At 33.9% G+C, this 21,614-nt stretch overlaps 1 protein-coding gene across 2 annotated transcripts in view; it reads left to right on the forward strand.

Annotated features, from left to right (window-relative positions):
- Nucleotides 1-21,614, forward strand: part of PRKACB (protein kinase cAMP-activated catalytic subunit beta) — a 124,570-nt gene that overhangs the window by 42,199 nt on the left and 60,757 nt on the right. Inside the window, exon 1 of one of the 2 annotated variants that reach the window (XM_058538389.1) lies at nt 12,513-12,722. The exons of the other annotated variant lie outside the window; for it this stretch is intronic. Coding sequence (XP_058394372.1) covers nt 12,539-12,722 — 184 coding nt within the window. The 5' untranslated portion in view covers nt 12,513-12,538. Of the gene's footprint in view, nt 1-12,512; nt 12,723-21,614 lie in introns of those variants that run through there. 2 annotated transcript variants of the gene reach the window in all.

A 21,614-nucleotide genomic window follows, 5' to 3' on the forward strand; every position in this document is an offset into this window, starting at 1 on the left:
AGAGGCAGAAAAATAGGGGAAAAAAGAAAATAAATGCAATGAGTAGAAAACAGTAACAGACATGGTGGATATTAATCGGTGTCAATAGTCAATTTAAATGTGAATGGTGTAAATACACCAATTAAAAGACAGAGATTCTCAGAGTGGAAAAAAAAAGACCTAGCTATGTGTTGTCTGTAAGAAACCCACTTTAAATATAAAGAATCAGGTAAGGGGCTGGCCCCATGGCTTAGCGGTTAAGTGCATGCGCTCCGCTGCTGGCGGCCCGGGTTCGGATCCCAGGCGTGCACCAACGCACCGCTTCTCCGGCCATGCTGAGGCCGCGTCCCACATACAGCAACTAGAAGGATGTGCAGCTATGACATACAACTATCTACTGGGGCTTTGGGGGAAAAAAAAAAATAAATAAATAAATAAGGTGTTAAAAAAAAAAGTAAAAAGGAAAGGGATGGAGAAAGATATACCATGCTATCACTAACCAAAAGGAGGCTGGAGTAGCTGTATTAATTTCAGACAAAGCAGATTTCAGAACAATGAAAATTATGAGTGACTTTACATAATGATTTGGTGGTCAGTTCTCCAAAAGGCTTAACAATCCTAAACATATGCACTTAACAACAGTGTCAAAACACGTGACGCAAAAGCTGATAGAATTGAAAGGAGAAATAGTCAAATCCACTATTATAGTTGGAGACTTCAACACTCCTCTTTCAATAACTGATCGATCAAGCAGGCAGAAAATCAGTAAGTATGTAGATGACCTGAAGAACACTATCAGTCAACTTGATCTAGTTAACATTTATAGAATATTCTATTCAACAAACAACAGCAGAATATACATTTTTCCAACTTGCATGGAACTTTCACCAAGATGGATCACATTATGGGCCATAAGCCACAACTTAAGTTAAAAAAAATAGTACTCATGCAAAGTATATTCACAGATCACAATGGAATTAAATTAGAAATAATAACAGAAAGTAAACTGGAAAAATCCCCAAATATTTGGAAATTAATTAAACACACTTCTAGATAACACATGAGTCAAAGAAGAAGTCTCAAGAAATTTAAAAATACTTTGAACTAAATGATAATGAAAATACAATTTATCTCAATTTTTGTAATTTAGTAAAAGCACTGCTGAGAGGGCAATTTATTATCTTAAATGCATGCACTGGACAAGAAGAAATATCTAAAATCAGTAACATAAGGTTCTGCCTTAGGAAACTAGAGGAAGAAAAGCAATTTAAGCCCAATGTAAGTGAAAGAAAAGAACGCAAGTTAGAGCAGAAATTAATGAAACTGAAAATAGGAAAACAATAAGAAAATCAAAAAAACCCCAGAAGTTTGTTATATGAAAAGATCGATCAAATTGATAAACATCTAGCCAGGCTAATCAAGAAAAAAAGATAGAAGACATAAATTACCACTATCCGAAATGAAAGCTAGACCATCACTATAGCCCCTATGGACATTAAAAGGAAATAAAGGAGGGGCCGGCCCCATGGCTTAGTGGTTAAGTACATGCGCTCTGCTACTGGCGGCCCGGGTTCGGACCCCGGGCGCGCACCGATGCACCGCTTCTCCGGCCACGCTGAGGCCGTGTCCCACATACAGCAACTAGAAGCATGTGCAACTAGGACATACAACTATCTACTGGGGCTTTGGGGGAAAAAAAAAGGAGGAGGATTGGCAATAGATGTTAGCTCAGAGCTGGTCTTCCTCAGCAAAAAGAGGAGGATTAGCATGGATGTTAGCTCAGGGCTGATCTTCATCACACACACACACACACACAAAAAAAACGTAATAAAGGAATACTATGAAAAACTCTAGACCCACAAATTTGATACTTAGATGAATGGACCAATTTCTTGAAAGACATAAATTATCAAAACTCACACAAGTAGAAGTAGATAATCTGAATAGGTGTAAATCTATTAAAAATTGAATCAATTTGAAAATTATAGTTAATAAATAATTTCCAAAAGATGAAGTGTCATTACCAGATGAATTCACTGGTGAATTCTACCAAATAAAACTCAATTATAAGATAACAAACAATCCAATTAAAAAGTGAGCAAAAGATCTGAACAGACATCTTGCTAAAGATACTGATGGCAAATAGGCATATGAAAAGATGCTCCATATCATTTGTCATAAGGGAATTGCAAATTTAAACAACAATGAGATACTTCTATACAGATTTCCCCCACTATCCAAAAGTAGAGTGTTCCTATGAAACCTTTTTTAAGCCAAAATGGCATGAAGCTAAGAAGCCATTACCATTAATTTGTATGGGAAAATTTTTTGAGCATTCTCAGACCCAAAAAGTAACCTACTGAATCATACCAGATAACACATAAATGAAAAATAACACTAACATATAGTAAAAGCAGGAATGGTACGATAAATACACAGCCTATATAAAGTAGAAATAGTGCCTGCACAGTGTAGTTTCACTTGCCAGAATTGGGAAGACAGCGAGCACACTGGAAGGCTGAGAGGTGGTCGTGGTGATGATGGAGTCTTAGGCTGAGTCGTCGGAGGTTGGGATGCTGGGAGGTACAGGAGACTGGAGTGTAGGAGAGAGAGGAAGAGGGTCACCTATTAACATCTCATCGTCGTCGTCTGAATCCATCAGGGCAGGCGGGTCACCAATGTCTACACCTTCTCCTATGTCTGCCTGCCTCAGTGTCAAAGATCGAAGTTTGCTTGCTGCTGTGGCTGATGTGGAAGGCTTGAAATATGACAGCATGCTTGATTGTTTAGCCCCTGTAATGGCTTGCTGCGAAACAAATGCTGAACACTATTTTCACTTCTCACCTTTTTTTGTAAAAGCAAAGTTCCTCTTTTGATTTCTTTGGATTAGCAAAAACTGGTACTAATGTAGTTCTTTTGTAAAAGCAAAGTGGCGTAAAGTGAACTTTTGGCTATTGGGGAAAATCTGTACATATTTTAGAATGGCTAAAATTAAAACACACAAAAAACTGTCAATTGCTAAAAAGGATGCAGAGCCACAGGAACTCTTTTTTATTGCTGGTGGTAGTAAAAAATGGTACAGCCACTTTAGAAGACATATTGGCAATTTCTTGCAAAACTAAACATAGTCTTGCCATACAATCCAGTAATCACATTTCTGGGAATTTACTCCACTGATTTAAAAACTATGTCCATACAAAAATCTGCACATGAAAGTTTATAGCAGCTTTATTCTTTCCTCCCTCCCTCCCTCCCTCCCTCCCTTCCTCCCTCCCTCTCTCCCTCCCTTCCTCCCTTCTTTTTCTTTTTCCCCCCAAAGCCCCAGTAGATAGTTGTATGCCATAGTTGCACATCCTTCTAGTTGCTGTATGTGGGACGCGGCCTCAGCGTGGCCAGAGAAGCGGTGCGTCGGTGCGCGCCCGGGATCCGAACCCGGGCCGCCAGTAGCGGAGCGCGCGCACTTAACCGCTAAGCCATGGGGCCGGCCCAGCAGCTTTATTCTTAATTGCCAAAAATTAGAAGCAACCAAAATGTCCTTCAGTAGGTGAATGGATAAACAAACTGTGGTACAATGGAATACAATGGAATATTATTCAGTGATAAAAAGAAATGAGCTATAAAGCCACAAAAAGACATGCATGATTTTTAAATGCATATTGCTAAGTGATAGACACAGTCTGAAAAGTCTGTGTACTGTGATTCCAATTATGTGACATTCTGGAAAAGGTAAAACTCTAGCAATGGTAAAAAGGTCAGTAGGTGTCAAGGATCAGGGAAGCATAGGGGATTTACTAAGGTGGTAAACTATTCTGTATGATACATAGTTGTGCATACATGACATTATGCATTTGTTCAAACACTATGGTACAAAGAGTGAAGCTTAATTTCCAAAAAAATCATTTGGAAGGTTGAGGGATCCCAGAATGAAATGCAGAATGTGACAAAACAATCTAACTGTATTACAAATGTATGAAACAATCTCACTGAAGATAAGGCAGAAGGTGCTGACCTAAGTAAATTTGGAAATAAGTGGGGTCTGTAAGACTAGAGGCAAAAGAAACTACATAGTATTGTACTCTATTTGGTAAAGTTGTTTCCCACAGGGATAAAATTGTTAAATGTACCAGGTTAACAATTCTGTTATTGCTATATGTGTATACTGAAATTGAACAAGTAAGTAAATGGATGGTAGATGGTGGAAGCCAGGTTTCTCACTGTTGAGTGGGAATTTTCAGATTAGCAAGGGGAGGAAGCTAAAATGAATCATGCAGTAATAAATCAGAGTTGGAGATACCAGGAAGAACTCATATTTGCCTTATAATAGACATAGGTGCTTACATATAGAAATACTTATGGATATGGGTATGTATACACATACATTTCTTTGCTCTGTCAGCTGAGAGGGCCTAGAAGCAACAACACCTGGTAGCAATAAGCACACCTAGTTCCTGTGTCTTGGTTTCTAATACCATTCTCCAATAAAAGGAACTAGGGCTCCTTGGAGAAATGGCTGATTCTAGAACTGGGGCAGGAAGTATAGAAAATGAGCATGCGCCATTTTATAGTGCTAGAAAGGAAGTGCTCAAACACACATGTATGCACGTGCATGCACACGCACACACATACACAGAATTGTATATCAGAGGGACATAGGAAGCCATTGAAAGAGTTTCCAATAGAATAGATGTAAATAAATAATTGAATAAATAAATAAATGGGAGAGAAGAGACACATTGCCCAGGCAGAGGAAGTCCACTCTTACTCCCCATGCCTTAAGTGTGCACTGGGCATAGTGGCTTCATTCCAAAGAGTACAGTATAGAAGGGGAGGGGGGGGAGTAACTCTACAGTGGAGACACCTGACAAACTACCTCAACCAGGTGATCAAAGTTGGCATCCACAGTGATGTCATGTTGACAGGATATACCCTTGATATAATGTGATAAATAAATGATACTTTACTTCTGTTGACCTCTTCTCAGTAACCCCCTAACCCCATCTAATCATGAAACAAACACCACACAAATACCAGTTGAGGGACACTCTACAACATACCTGACCAATACTCCTCAAAATTGTCAAGGTCATCAAAACGAGGAAAACCTGAGAAACCATCACAGCCAAGAAGAGCCTAAGGAGGCATGAGTACTAAATGTAATGTGGTATCGTGGATGGGATCCTGGAACAGAAAAAGGACATTAGGTAAAAACTAAAGAACTCTGAATAAATAGACTTTAGTTAACAATAATATAATATTGATTGGTTCATTAATTGTACAAATCTACCATTCTAATGTAAGATGTTAATATAGTGGAAAGTGGGTGTTGGGTATATGGCAACTCTGTACTATCTTTGCAAATTTTCTGTAATTCTAAAACTTTTCTAAAATAAAGTTTATTTTAACAAAAAGAGTTCCATTTTATATAAAAATCTTGAAAATGCAGATTATCTGTATTGTCAGAAAGTATCAGTTGCCTGGGGATTTAGAATGGCAGGAGGGAGAGATTATGAAGAGCATGAGAAGAGTTTTGGGTGTGATGGATGTGTTCATTATCATGATGGGGTGATGGTTTCACAATTGCATTCATATATCAAAACATCAAATTCTACACTTCAAATATTTTTGGTTTATTGTAGTTAACTGTATTCATTAAAGCCTTTTTAAAAAGTAGGGGACAAACATAAAAAAAATAAAATAATTGACCTAAATCCAATTATATCAATAACTACATTAACAAGTATAAATGGTCTAAACAAGACCCAGCTATGTGCTGTGTATAAGAAGTCTATTTTAAATACACTGATATAGAGTGTTTAAAAGCAAAAGAATGGAGAGGGGGGCAGATATGCCATACAAACATTATCAAATGAAAGCTGTAGTGGCTGTATTAATATCATACAAAGTCAGCTTCAGAATAAGGAAGATTAGCCAGGATTAAGAGGGACATTTATAATACTAAAACTGTCAATTCAGTCAGAAGACAGAACAGTCCTAAATGCATATGAACCTAATAACAGAGCTTCAAAATGCATGAAGCAAAAACTGTGATGTAGCTGAAAAGAGAGAAATAGAAAAACTTACAAACTTGAAGACTTCTATAATCATCTCTCAGTAATCTGTAGAACAATTAAACAGAAAATCCAGAAGGATATGGAAGACCTGAACAATACCATCAACCAAATAGACCTAATTGACATTTATGGTATACTCTACTTAACAACAACAGAAGACACTCTTTTCAAATGTACATGGCACATTCACTATCAAAGACCATATCCTGGGTCATAAGACCAACCTTAAGTTTAAAAGAATTAAAAATCATACAAAATATGTTCTCTGACTATAGTGGAATTAAATACAAATCAATAACAATGATATTGGGAAAACCTCAGATACTTGGAAATTTAAACAACACACTTCTAAATATATGATCAAATATAAAGTCTTAAGGGAAATTAGAAAATATTTTGAACTGAATGAAAATGAAAATACAGTATGTCAGAATTTGTCAGATGAACCTAAATCATTGTTCAGAAGAATTAGAAATTATTAGAAAGTATTAGAAAAGAAGAAAAGTCTTAATGTAGTGATCTAAGTTCTCACATTATGAAACTAGAAAAACAGCAAAATAAACCCAAAGAAAGTAGAGGGAAGAAAAAAAAAGATAAGAGCAGGCATCAATAAAAAAACAGAAAAGTCGTTGGCCCGGCATAGCAGTTAAGTTTGCATGCTCCGCTTCAGCAGCCCGGAGTTTGCAGGTTTGGATCTCGGGCACGGATCTACGCACCGCTTATCAAGCCATGCTGTGGCGGCGTCCCATATAAACTAGAGGAAGATGGGCACGGAAGTTAGCCCAGGACCAATCTTCCTCAGCAAAAAAGAGGAGGATTGGCAACAGATGTTAGCTCAGAGTTAATCTTCCTCAAAAAGAAAAACAAAAAACAAAAAATCATATGGAAAATCAATGAAAACAAAAGGTGGTTCTTTGAAAAAGTAAGTAAAACTTAGAATCCTTTAGCCAGACTGACCAAGAAAAATGAGAAAAGACAAAATTACCAATATCAGGAATGAAAGAAGAGATATAACTACAGATGCCACAAACATTAAAAGGGTAATAAGGGGATATTAGAAGCAACTCTATTTACATAAATTTGGCAATTTAGTTGAAATAGACCATTTCTTGAGTGACATAAACTACCAATATTTATTAAAGATGAAATAAATAACTGAATAGTACTATATCGATTGAAGAAATTGAATTAGTATTTGTAGCCTTCCAAAAAAGAACGCCTAGCCCAGATAGTTTTCCTGACAAATTCTACCAAATATTGAAGGAAGAAATGATACCAGTTCTCTGAAATCTCTTTCAGAAAATAAAAGACAGAATACTTCCCAACTTATTTTATGAGACCATCCTTAACCTGATATCAAAATCATGCAAAGACAGTACATGAAAATAAAACTTCAAACAATATCTCTTGTAAATATATACACAGAAGTCTTCAATAAAATATTAGTAAGTTGAATCCAGCAATATATAAAAAGAAGAGTCCATCAAGACCAAGAAGTATTTATCCTGGGAATTCAAGGCTGGTTCAATATTTGAAAATTAATCAGTGACTGTAATCTACCATATTAACAGACTAAAGAAGTAAAACCATATGGTCATATCAACAGATGCTGAAAAACTATTAGATAAAATTCAACATCCCTCTAAGATAAAAATGTTCAGCTAACTAGGAATACAAGGAAACTTCCTTATCTCAATAAGAGGCATATACAAAAAAATGTCTACAGCTGACATCATAATTAATGATGAAAACCTGAACACTTTCTTCCTAAGATTGGGAATAAGTCAAGGATGTCTACTCTCACCACTCTTGTTCAACATGTTACTGGCAGTCCTAGCCAGTGCAATGTGGCAAGAAAAGCAAATAAAAGAGATTAAAAAGGAAGAAATAAACTGTATCTGTTGAAAGCTGACATGATTGTCTACATAGAAAATCCCAAGAAATGTATAAAAAGGAAAAGACTCCTGGGGCCAGTCCAGTGGCATTGCTGTTAAGTGTGCGTGCTCCACTGCAAGGGTTCGCAGGTTCGGATCCCAGGCGGGCACTGACACACCACTTGTCAAGCCATGCTGTGGCAGCCTCCCATATAAAGTAGAGGAAGATGGGCACGGATGTTAGCCCAGGGCCAATCTTCCTCAGCAAAAAGAGGAGGATTGGCAACAGATGTTAGCTCAGGGCTAATCTTCCTCACAAAAAAAAAAAAGAAAAAGAAAAAGACTCCTAAAACTAATAAGTGAGTTTAGCAAGGTTGCAGTATACAAGGTTAATATATAAAAATAAGTCATATTTCTATATACTAGCAATGAGCAATTGTAAAATCTTTTAAAGTACCATTTACAATAGCTCCAATTAAAAAATAATAAATACTTAGGTGTAAGTCTAACAAAATATGTGCAGGATCTGTATGCTGAAAACTGTAAAACACTGTTGAAAGAAATCAGAGACCCAAGTAAATGAAGAGACATACTATGATCGTGGATTGAAAGACTCAATGTAGTTAAGATGTCATTTTTCCCAATAATCTCAGTCAAGTTTCAACAAGATTATTTTTGTAGACACAGACAAACTTTTAAAATTAAATGGAAAAGTAGAGAAACTATAATAGCCAAAACAATTTAGAAAAAAAAATTAGGAAGATTTATGTTATCAGATTTAAGACTTACTAGAAAACTACAGTAGCCAACACAGTATAGTATTGATGAGAGAATTGGCACAGCAAACAGGTGGATTAGTGTAACAGAATAGAGAGTCCAGAATAGACCTACACAAATATGGTTAATTGATTTTTTGAAAAGGTGCAAAGGCAATTCAATTGTGAGTGAATATATAAATTGTGGTAGATCCATACAGTGGAATACTATTAAGCAATAAAAATGAGTGAACTGTTGAAACACACAGCATGGATGAACCCCAATTGCTACACTATACTAAATGAAAGAAGCCAGTCTTAAAAGGTTGAATCCGTTTATAAAAGGTATGAATCCATTTATAACATTTTGGGAAAGGCAGAATTATTACCCTAAAACCTTTATTTGAATAGTAGGGGTCATGGTCATATCATTTACCCTCCACATGAAGCAAATGCATCATTTACGTATCGAATATACATCCATGTTTTTCTTTTATTTAACCTTCAAACTCTAAAGTACATAGTTCTACTTGACCCTAACATGATTGTAAACTTAAATGTGGACAGTGAAATTGCGTGGCTATAAAGTGACCATCTGAACGAAACCATTCTCGTAGCAGATTCTCAGACTCTCGACAGTGTATCCAAGAACCAATCCCACCTCCAACTTTCCTTGTATCCCCACCTCCCCACCCTTGTTTGGAAAATACTGCATTTGAAAAAATCTTTACTTCTTGTGGTAAATCATTGTGCAGTACAAAGGAGCCCTGATCCAGAAGCTGGAAGACCTAGGTGACTTTGGACAAGTCATTTAATGTTTATGAGTTTGTTTTCTCATCTTAAAGTAGGGGATAATAATACCTGTCCTGTTTGCTTCGTTTGTAAAGATCTGATGAGCCAATGGAAATCATTTTATGTCTTGTAAAGTGCTTGGTAAATGTAAGGTATCATTACTGTTATTAAATATAAGAAATAAACCACAATTTTGTGGTATCTTATGGCAATCAAAGGAGGTTCAACTCAGAAAATTGTTATAATTTCTAAAATTAATGCAGAATGAATAGTAAGGACTTGATAACCTCAAAGTTGATTACTTTCTAGTTTTATCATACATTAAACTATTAATAGTGTATAAGATATGCTATTATAGCAAATTTTGGGTACATGGCTAGACGTCTTAATGTAAATTCAAGTTCTGAAAATACCATCAGGAAGAATAACAAGCAGTATACTTCTTAAGATGAATTTGAATTGTGAAGGAATTCGTAGTTTTAGTTGAAGCTGTAGTTGTTTCTTTCTAGCAGTAGATGCCAGTAGAGTTCTTTTTAATAAAAATCAAATCGCCTAAGTAATTCCATAGCAACAGCTTCCTGGTCACATTACCATGTATAGAAACATTGCTCTGAGGAAAGTAGAAAGATTCTCCTTCTTATAAGGACTTTGTAACAAATTTTTTATTGAAAAAAGTACAGATTTCAAATGTGATGTTTTCTAGATACTCATCTAGTGAAGCTTACTTTTTTTCTCTCTCTCTCTCTTTTTTTGCTTTAGTAATTTTGTTGTAAGGCTTATGCATTATTTTAAATAAATTAATCTTAGTGTTTTAGTTAGGAATCTGGAATATCTGTACTAAACTCAAGCAACATTGAATACAAGTTGGCTAGACATGTGTTAAAAATGAAAATGGTGGGGCTGAAATGTTAGGATTAGTTGGTGCATTTGGCAAGGGAATACCATGAGTATAATATTCAGGGAGATTAATATATCAGAGATGAGTGATTGAAAGGAGTGACTAGAAGCAGGGAAAACAAGTTATTTTAGAAATCTACATTTGCATTAATAAAAATGAAACTCAAAGATGAATAAAATCTAGTAACTGAATATAGAGAAAAAGGAGTTCAATGACATTACTTCTATTACTGTTGTCTCTATATATGAACAACTTGGTGCTTGTTGGATAATTTACAATTATGGTCCTATCATAAAATTAAAACATTTTCAAGTGTTTGATGATTCTACTTAGACCTTTGTTAAAAATGAATGCTTTCTTCAACATATATTTATTGAGTATGTAATACACACATTGCATTTGTAAATGCAAGTAACTCACAATTTGAGACATAAATTTACAAACAGCAAATTTTAATATAAAATTATAACTGTGACTACAAATGAAAACAGGAGAGAACAGTTTATTTTTCTAGGAAGTATGTGGGAAACTTGAGTGAAGAGGTGACATTTGCAGTGAACCTTGAGGATGAATAGAATTTCTCCCAAGAGAGCAAGTCAAAGAATTTAGGAATTTTATCCACTTTTGCCCATACAGAGTCAGTCCATGCTCTGTAAATGTTTATTAAAGACTGCACACACTTGTCTGTTTTGTATAAAGCACTGTCAGATGTTAATAAACAAATTACCTATTATTATATACACATTTATACAGAAAACTACAAATTTAAGAAGTTTAGTCTTATAGATACTATTGCCTATTTGTTTAGATTGATATTAATTTTATTACACAAAAGAAAGTGTATACAAATGAGCTGTTACTTGGCAAAATTCATTAGTGTTTCCTTTGTGTGTGTGTGTATGTGTGTGTTGTCCTAATTTGATTACATTATCATTCCTCTTGATTCTATTTGTCCTTCTTGTTCCTATTTCTTGTATTTGTCAAGCATTTGGCAGGAAATTTAGACTGAGATATTTTTTTGATAGATTTTTAAAAAAAAATCCTTCCTTCCTTCCTCCCTCCCTCCCTCCCTCCCTCCCTTCCTTTTATTCTTTTATTTAGAACTTCCAAAGAGAAAACCACATATTTTTGGGACATGCCCTTTAAAAGATTATCCTTTAATTAGTGTCAAAAGGCAAGTAGTCAATCATTGTTAAATGTCATGAGTTACTTTTTTCCTCCAAAAGGACAATGGCAAATTTTACTTACTTTTAATCAAAGGAGCTGTTTTTGAGACCCCTAAATCAAGGATCAGGTAAGAAGTAGTCCTGAATGTTAAGTTTGAAAAATTAACATGTCTCAGTCAACTAGAAGGATTTTTTTTCCTCTCAATTGAAATTTCTTGCCGTAGCTGATTTTATATAATTTTAAATCTTACTTTTTATTCTTTTTTTCAAATTTTAGAATGTTTTAAAAGGTACTGCTGATAGGCACTTGTCAGCAGATTATAAATTTGATAAGCAATACTGACATGCTAAATTTTTGAAGTTTCTGTATATATTAGACTGAAGTCAGTGAGTTAGCAACATTCAGTTCTTTTTTTTAAGATAGGGTAGTTCAGATTTTTTTCTTAGTTAAAACATATATGTTATGAATTTGTTTTGCAAGAGTTTCGTAATATCTATTCCATACCAGTTTTTGATGAAATGTTGCCTTCTTATAAGGATTCATAAAAACTATATATTAGCTAATTTCCTGGAAAAAACACCACCTTTTTAACATATTATATTTGGAGAGTGGTTTGGCCTTCAGTTGTTTGCATAGGATTGTAATACGTTTAACTAGTTTTCCTTTTTTTTAATTTTCAGCCTACTATATATATAAAGCTTTATATTTAAGTCCCTCATTAACCTGTATATTAATATTAAAACACTCTTAAACATAGAGCCTTTTAGGCTGATACTGCAAGTCTTTAAAATCCCATCTCTAGTTGAGATGAAGAGTTTTGCTAAGACAGGCTTAGCAATGTGCTGTTTTATATTAACAGGAAGCAGAACAGCAGTAGTGGTTTGAATACTCTGCAAACAGGAAGTTTGACACATGCATAGCTCTTAGCTTCTGTGTAAGAAGTTGTTGCGCTCCTTCTGGAAATATTTTCAGTTACTTTAAATAAAGTGTAAATGCACATGAATGGCAACTTACAGAGAACTACCCTGTAACCAGTATACAGGTACAACTGCTCTTCAGAAATTGGAAGGTTTTGCTAACCGATTATTTCATAGACACTCTAAAAGTTTTGTACATGATCAGAAAACAGCTCTGGAAAATGACAGCTTTCATTTCTCTGAACATACTGCCTTATGGGACAGATCAAGTAAGTTGTTCTTTTTTTTTTTTAAATGATATGTTATAACTAGAAGCTCAAATGCTAATTGGAGTTTTAGAATCAAACATAAAGAACTGTGTTTTGTTTGTCTTTTTATGATTTGCACAAGGACATTTTGCAAGATGAAGTTGAGAAAATTCTGCAAAAACTTGGTTATAAGTTGAGCTGAATCATGTAGTTCATTGTTTTGTTTTATATATGACTAAGTTGAATATCAGTAGGAAAATTTTCTACAAAATTCTTACATCATTTCTAGTGTGTTACTGTTTTTTGTTTTTATATAAAACAGCCTAAATTTTAGAAACAATGATCAGTTTACTTTTTAAAATGTCTTGGATTTATAAGCCTTAAAATTCAAAAGGGGCGAGAAGACTCTTGAATTTATAATTAAATTTTTGTTTGCCATCTTTTATTTTTAAATTTATGTTTGAAAGTTACTTTAGTTTTACAAGCAGAATTTTCTAATATAAAAGCATAGTATGATTATTCTATGGGAAATCTTATATTTGTAACATTATAAATAACAAAAGCTTTTATAATTATATTTTATATTATTTATAATTATGGTTAAAGGGGGAAAAAGTTGTTTATGCATGCATCACATTCTTTTCAGGCATGTTAAGATGTTTGGACTTACTGCTTTGCTAAAATGGTGATATGTAATTATTTTTGGTGACATGCCCTTTAAAAGATAAATTTCACGTATAAACAATACCAGTACCTCCATTCCACATCTCACCTTGGATCCTCCCCAAGATATTTTTGTCACTCTGATGAAAGCAATAATAGAGTTACCCTTGGTACTCTTGCCCTTTATGGTGTGTTTGATTATCAAATTGCACTAGGTTTTCCCTCTTTCCATTTATATATTCCATAGCAGTTAAGGAAGAAAACTCAGGTTAAAAAAAACAAAACCAAACAAGAATGGTTTACAAAATTTACTCCTTGTTTTATGCAGCACCTTCATAGTTCTATAGAAGCTTATTTGAATTATTTCTTTTCTGCATCAGAATTTTTTTACCTTCTTCAAGCTATTTTAGGAAGAAAGGAAAGAATGTGTACTTCTACAAATTTTTTTTTTACTCTAAAGGTTTTGATTATTTATAATTAATCCTTAACTATGTAGCAAGTTAATGGATGAGGAATCTCAAATATCTTCAACTTAATGAACTGTTGAATATTGAAGTAATAGTACATTATTAAAATTTACCTTGCAACAAAAGTTTGTTATTCATTCTACTTGCCCTATTCTGTTAAATTGCAGTCTCTTAAGGCCTTTCGGAAATCGTTTTTATGCATTTCGAAGATCTTTTAATTAAAAGTTTAGTGAGGAATGAAGACAATACTGAATTAGTTTCTGTTTTATTAATACCTGTTCCTCCACATAGTGGGTGTTTAGTAAATATATCTCAAATGAATGAATATCATGGGCTTTTAATAATTAAAAGTTATGTTTGAACTGTACGCCCACCATTTTTAAAATATATGGGGCCTGTGATGTTTTCTGAAACACTTTAAAATCTAGCAACGGAAGATAATATCATGAGCCATGATTTCTTTGGGGAAAAACGGACTGATAAAATGCTGTTAACATTTTTCTTTATTGTGATATCAGAAAATAAAATAAGTAGGATCATTGTACACAAGTAAAATTAGGTGCAACCCTTGTAGCCATTGCATAATAGGCATGACATATAAGAAATTCTTAAAGAGTAACTGAATGTTCGTTAATCAGGTATTCTTCCACTGTCTTCTCTCTTTCGTATCCCCAAAATATCAAAATATGCACAATAATTTTATATATGTAATAATACATATGGTAAGCTTGGAGCTCTAGTTTCCTATTACGGAATGTGTTGATATACAGGAGAAAACGCTGATACAACAGAAAGAGAGGAACACTGTTGTTTCAAAATTCCAAGGTTTATTTTTATGGTTAAAACACAAATTTTTATTCATTTATAAATTGAGTTATGGAAAGAGTTTTGATATGTTTTCATACAACCTACATTCTTCAAAGCTACTTAAAGCGGTTTACTTCCATGACTTGTTTAGCAAGAAAAAGGAATGTAATATCTCCTAATAATAAACGCTCTAAATATGCTTGTGCCAAAAGTGCTATTTTAAGAAATCAACTAAGCACAGAAACCACATGTAATTTTTTAAAAATTAGATTCATGAACTGTGAGTAAAGATTAATTACCAATTTAGGCATGTATGAAATGTAACAAGTTTTAATCCAACTTTATTTCTTTTCCAGTGACATTAAATATAGGAATACAGAAAAAAGGCCAGTTAGTGGTTCCCAGGGCTTTAAATGTGTTTCATCTTTTAGTACTAAATTAAGTAACAGGAATTCCTGTTTGATAACATAAATATTTAACAGCTGATTCCATACACGTTTAAGTACATGAAGTTAAAAAAAAACGTGGAGGAATTCTTTTTGTTCTGACTTGGAATAAATGTGAATATTGAAGTTCGTTGAGTTCTCTTTCTGACAAATTTATTATGGTTAGCTTTTAAATCTTTCTTTGATCATAAATGGTGTGTTGAGTTATACAATGCTGAACTGGGTTGAAGTTTTACATGTTTTAAATCTTGGACTTTATACACTTAACGAATGTCCAATTATAACATTTTAAGGACTGAATAGGTGAATACTACCACTTTACCTATCCTGCTTTCCCGTGAATTGACAGGCTATTTCTTTGGCAGATACAAATTCATATTAGTGAATAGTAGATTTAAATACTATGTTGAAGAAATGAGCGATTTTGTATACGGATTTCTTCAGGTAGAATCATATAGCTAAAGTCGTTATAATAGACCACTTGATCTAGTCAGTCTTACCTTTCCAAAGCTCATACAATCTGTAAGACAGTTTACTTCCTTGGTTTCTTAGTCCACTGAATCTTACATTGTAACTTCTAAGCTAGAAGACCCTCCACATTATCTTTTTATCTACTTTTTCCATCTGCGACTGTTCCATAAACTTCTTGGTAGTAATCAGTTTTTATTCATTTGACAAACTTTTTTGAGGATTTATTATATCATAGTCTGTAAACAAGGCTCTGGGAAAAATAAGATCTAGTTCTTACCCTCAAGAACAAGAGTAGGAAGAGCAAACACACATGTAATATTCAAGGCATAGTGAAATGGTTGCTTAAAAATGTATAAAAGTACCTTGCTGTGGGAGCAGTACAAGAAGAAATCAACACTAAAGAGAAGATGGGGTCTTCAAGAATTTTGAATTTTGAAACTCAGAGAAAGTGGAAAAGGTTACTTTATTATAAGAAAATAACATACTAAAATATGTGAAAATAAGAAAATTTAGGATTTACTTAAAAGATATAGTAAGATATTGTCTGGAAGGGTAGTCTGTGGATCTGATCTTTGAAAGCTTTCTATTAGATATTTAGAAGTTTGGACTGTATTCTAATAGACAGTGGGGAGCCAGTGCAGTTTTTTTTTAAAGTGGAAAATAATATATAATGCAACCTTTGATAAAAGAACCCAAAGAATTTTAATTTTAACGTAATACAGGAGAAGTTAACTTGCTTATTCTATTACAGGGAAATATATAGAGAGCTACTGTACATTTTCTCTTTGAGCTGGGCGCTTGATTGGAACTAACACTTTTGGTCACTAAGTGAACATGGCAACGAATAGGCAGACAATGGATTCCCTTTATAATAACAGTGCTTATTTAAGATGTTCCTTCTGCCTGGAATTCCCTTTCCCTACTTCTACCAAGGGTGAGATTTGCTCATACTTTAAGACTCTGCTCAAATATTATCTTTGTGAGAAAATCACCAAAACATTGTATTCCTCTGTTCTTCATCCTTACGAGAAGTCATGATCTCTTCCTATGTTCTTATATAACCATATACACACTTCTATTATGGCTTATTTTATAGTATTAAATTACATTACATTAGTCCTTAAGTTCCCTATCTCCCCTATTTGACTTTGAACTCCTAGAAGGCGTAGAATCTGTCAATTTATTTTGGTATTGCCAGCATAGTTCTCAATAAATGTTTAAATGTTGAGTTGTTTGTTAAATTAACATTAAATATCACTACAGTCTTACACTAACTTTTTTTTTGACCTAAAATCATCTTTTATTTTATTTTATTTTTAAATTTTTGTTTATTGCAGTAACATTGGTTTATAACGTTGTATAAATTTCAGGTGTACATTATACTTCTATTTCTGCATAGATTACATCATGTTCACCACCCAAATACTAATTACAACCCATCACCACACACATATGCCGAATTATCCCTTTCGCCCTCCTCCCTCCCCGCTTCCCCTCTGGTAACCACCAATCCAATCTCTGTCTCTATGTCTTTGTTTATTGTTGTTATTATCTACTACTTAATGAAGGAAATCATACGGTATTTGACCTTCTCCCTCTGACTTATTTCAATTTGCATAATACCCTCACTGTCCATCCATGTTGTCACAAATGGCTGGATTTCATCGTTTCTTATGGCTGAGTAGTATTCCATTGTGTATATATACCACATCTTCTTTATCCATTCATCCCTTGATGGGCACTTAGGTTGCTTCTAAGTCTTGGCTATTGTGAATAACGATGCAATGAGCACAGGGGTGCATGTATCTTTACGCATTGTTGTTTTCAAGTTCTTTGGATAAATACCCAGCACGTTTTTGTTCTGTTGTGATCTTTGCAATTTATTTAAAAGGTTTATGGCCGTTAACCAAAAGCAGTAAAATGCTGACCTGACCCTGCTAAATACCTCATTTCAGAGGCATTAAACTTTTCAAGGTTACCTGTGTATTTTTATCATGATTATTTATAAGAATTTGAGTAATCAGCAAACTTTATAGTAACACTAAGTATTGGGGATATTAAATTATTTGAAGTTAGAAAATGTTTCCATGGGCTATTTAGCAATGCCAAGTACTATATCAAGTGTAATAACATAATGAGGATCTTGTACTTGTTTGTGTTTTGCAAGAATAGTCATGCTACGTGGTTAGAGAAGAAGGAAGATAAAGTATATACTCCAGGTAGTATCTTGCTACTTAAAGTGTGGTCCCAGTCCAGCAGCATTAGCATCACCTGGGAGCTTGTTAAAAAGGAAGAATCTCAGACCCCATCTAGACCTGCTGAGTCAGAATCTGTAGTTTAACAAGATTACCCAGCTGATTCATATGCACATTAATGTTTGAGAAGCACTTTTTCCCTAATAACATTTTAATCTGTTTAGGAAATAATTTATCTTCATTGAAGAAAATTTGCAATCCATAGAAAAGAACAAAGAAAAAAGTAAAAATCACACACAATCCTACTAAAAGATAACTACTATTAACATTTTTGTATATATAGTCTATTTTGTGCATAGGTACACAAATTTCCACCAGCCCCTAAATTTAGATCTTCCAGTACACAGTGTTTCATAACATTTTTCCTTATCATAAAGAGTTCTACAATAACTTTTAAGATGGCTGTTTTGTATTCAGTTATAAGGATACCCCACTGTTTATTTAACCCACTGGCCATCTAGATTGTTTTTAACTTTTTGGTATTATATAAAAACATCCTTGTAGCTAAATCTTTGTGCCTAATATTATTTTTATATTTTATAGGACAGATTTAAAGAACTGTTGTGACCATTATAGGGCTTTTGTATTAAATTAATTGCATCCCACATATACATATAAATATATCCTTTTGGAGTTAAATTTGTTTCACTATTAAGTGAAGACATGTTTAAATTTCCTAGTATAATTTTTTGGTACGGCAAGCATGCTTTATTTTCTCCTTTATTATTAGTATTTATCAGAATTTTCCCACCCTTCAAAATTGGTCAATTAGTAGTAGCAAATGGTCTGAGAGACATTTTTTAGTTGCTGAATAAAGCATTATCCTTAGATGTTCCTTGGTAATCAACATAATATAATCTAGTTGAGTTGGAGATTCGGTTGTATTATAAAGTACATCCCATAATTCTGATTGTGCAATATAACAGTGACTCCTACCACTTCACTCCCACATTCCCTGGGTGGAAAACTGTCAAATACATTATCACATAAAAGATTTATTTACTATGCATTGTTCTAAGCACATTGCACCCATCTATTCAAATTAGCAGGACTTCTAAGTAGCTCTTTTCTTGGAGTCTTCTTCCAGCCACCTTCAAGTATTGCTAAACTTCTGGAAGTTGACTCATTCCAGAGAGGCTAACCTTCTTGCCAAAGGTTGGGTGAAGAAAGAGATGGGTATTTTGATTAATATATAAGCAATCGATCTTATTTTCAGCTGCTGTTGATTTTGCCATTGCTACAGTTTCATGGTTTAAAACTGGTCCCAAACAATTTGATGTATCCTTGTTCTTGACGTGATGCCACTGATCCCTGTGGAGACTTTAGAAGTTCTTAATGGGAGGATGATCCACCCTTTCCAGTGTTATGCACATTCAAGTGTTATATCACAGGATTTAGTTTCTTTAATGTATACTCATGCGTAGTAATCCTGGCTTCCACGCCGGGTTGAATGCGTGAGAAGGTGCTTTCAGCCCATCCCCACGTTGTACCGAAAGCAGCCTTCCTTTCTTGAACATCTTGTCCAGGCATAGGAAACTGGTTGTCTGTGACCCAGTGTAGCTCACAGATATGTTTTGTTTAATTCTCATTGTATTTTTAAAATAATTAAATTTAATACCATTATTTTATATATAAATATAAAATATAATGATTTTAAACCAGGAAATTTCATATTAATATCTGGACTTTTATATTCTTGAACTGTTAGAAAAACTCATTTCAGTGGCCTCTCATTCCGGTATGAGAACAAATGGGCAGCGCTGAATAACTATCCTCTTTACTCAGGATTTATACTGTCTGATTTGCTGTAACTTTCACTACTTTTATTGTTTTACCTTCCTGGCCTCTAATGTTGAGCCTAGGTCACCAATCCAGATTCTCCTTTCTTCTTTGGTAAAGCTTCTTTAGTGTGCCTTTCTACTCTTGGACCACAGATACTATCACTAAAATTCGTGAAAGAAATTCTGGTGATTCTGAACCTTAGCAAGCAAGAATGGGTTCTAGGTTTTGATCCCTCCCTTTCAGAATTCCTGTTTTATTTTTAATGCAGATCTACATACCTCCTTGCTTTTAATTAGCTCTGTTTACCATAGGGTATTGAGAAGGAACAGCCTTTACCAATCTCCAAAGGCTTTTGTTAACATCATTTCCCCAATGTAATGGATGCCTACCAGCCTTACATTTACGTAATTATGTTGTCCACTGAGGTGATTCTCCCAAAGCAAAGAAGATCTGCTTCAAGCAGACTGTCTCTACTTAGGTAGAGAAGCACTTGACAACTTTTTTAAAAATCAAAGTATAATTTACATACCATAAAACTCACTCATAAGTGTACAGTTCAGTGTTTATTAATAAATTTATAGAGTTGTGCAGCCATCACCACAGTTGAGTTTTAGAATATTTCCATCACCCCAAAAAGTTCTTCTGTACCCTTTTGCAATCAATCCCCACTTTCACTTCAACCTTAGACAAACACTGATCTGTTTTCTATCTCTACAGATTTCCTTGTCTGGACATTTTATAGAAATGGAATTATACAATACGTAATCTATTGTTTCTGGCTTCTTGCACTTAGAATAACATTTTTGAGGTTCATCTATGTTACAGAACATATCAATAGTTGGGTCTTTTTTATTTCTGAATTATACTATGTTCTATGGATATAACACATTCTGTTTATCCATTCAGCAATTTGTGAACATTGGAATTGTTTCCAGTTTTTGGTTATTTTGATAATCTTGCCATAAACATTTGCATACAAGACTGAGTGGACATATGCTTTTGTTTAACTTGAGTAGATATCTAAGAGTAGAATTGCTGGGTCGTATGGTAAGTTTATGTTTATCTTTTTAAGAAACTTCCAAATTGTTTTCTTAAGTGGCTCTGGCATTTACATTCCCACCAACAATATACGAGGGTTACAGTTTCTTTACATCCTTGTTAATAGTTGGTATCATCAGTCTTTTTGATTATAGCCATTCTGGTATGTGTGAATTGGTATTTCATTGTGGTTTCAGTTTGTATTTCCCCAATGATTGATGATGTTGAGCATATTTTCATGTTTTTATAAGTCGATCATATTTTTTCTTGAGTGGAATGTATTTTCAAATCTTTTGTCCACTTTCAAAATTGAGGTGTTTTTGGTCTTCTTATTATCAAGTCTTAAAAATTCTTCATATATTCTGAACACAAGTTCTTTACCAAATATGTAATTTGCAAATTTTTTCCCAGTCTGTGGCTTGTCTTATTTTCTTAAATGATGTCTTTGAAAAGCAAAAGTTTGTAATTTTAATGAAGTTCAATTTATCATTTTTTTCCTTTATGGATTGTACTTTGGTGCCAAATCTTAAGAAATCTTTGTCTAACGCAAGCTAATGAAGGTCTTTATTCTATATTTTATCTAGAAATATGTTTTTTGCGTTGTTTTGTGTATGGTGTGAGGTATGGAGTGAAGTTATTTTTTCCTTCATATGGATATCCAATTTTTACTGCACCATTTGTTGAAAAGACTTTTCTTTCTCCATTGAATTATCTTGGAACCTTTATCAAAAATCAATTGACCATAAATGTAAGGGTTCACTTCCAAATTCTCAGTTTTGGCCCAATAATCTATATGTATATCCTTATGCCAATACCACACTGTCTTGGTTACTGTAACTTTAAAATAAGTTTTGAAATCAAGTAGTGTAAATCCTCTAACTTTGTTCTTTTCCAAAATTTTTTTGGCTGTTCTGGGTCCTTTGAATTTCTATATAAATTTTAGCATCAGCTTGTCAGATTCTAAAGAAAACCCTGCTGGAATTT

Source organism: Diceros bicornis, chromosome 4, assembly GCF_020826845.1.
Source record: "Diceros bicornis minor isolate mBicDic1 chromosome 4, mDicBic1.mat.cur, whole genome shotgun sequence".
NCBI lineage: Eukaryota > Metazoa > Chordata > Mammalia > Perissodactyla > Rhinocerotidae > Diceros > Diceros bicornis.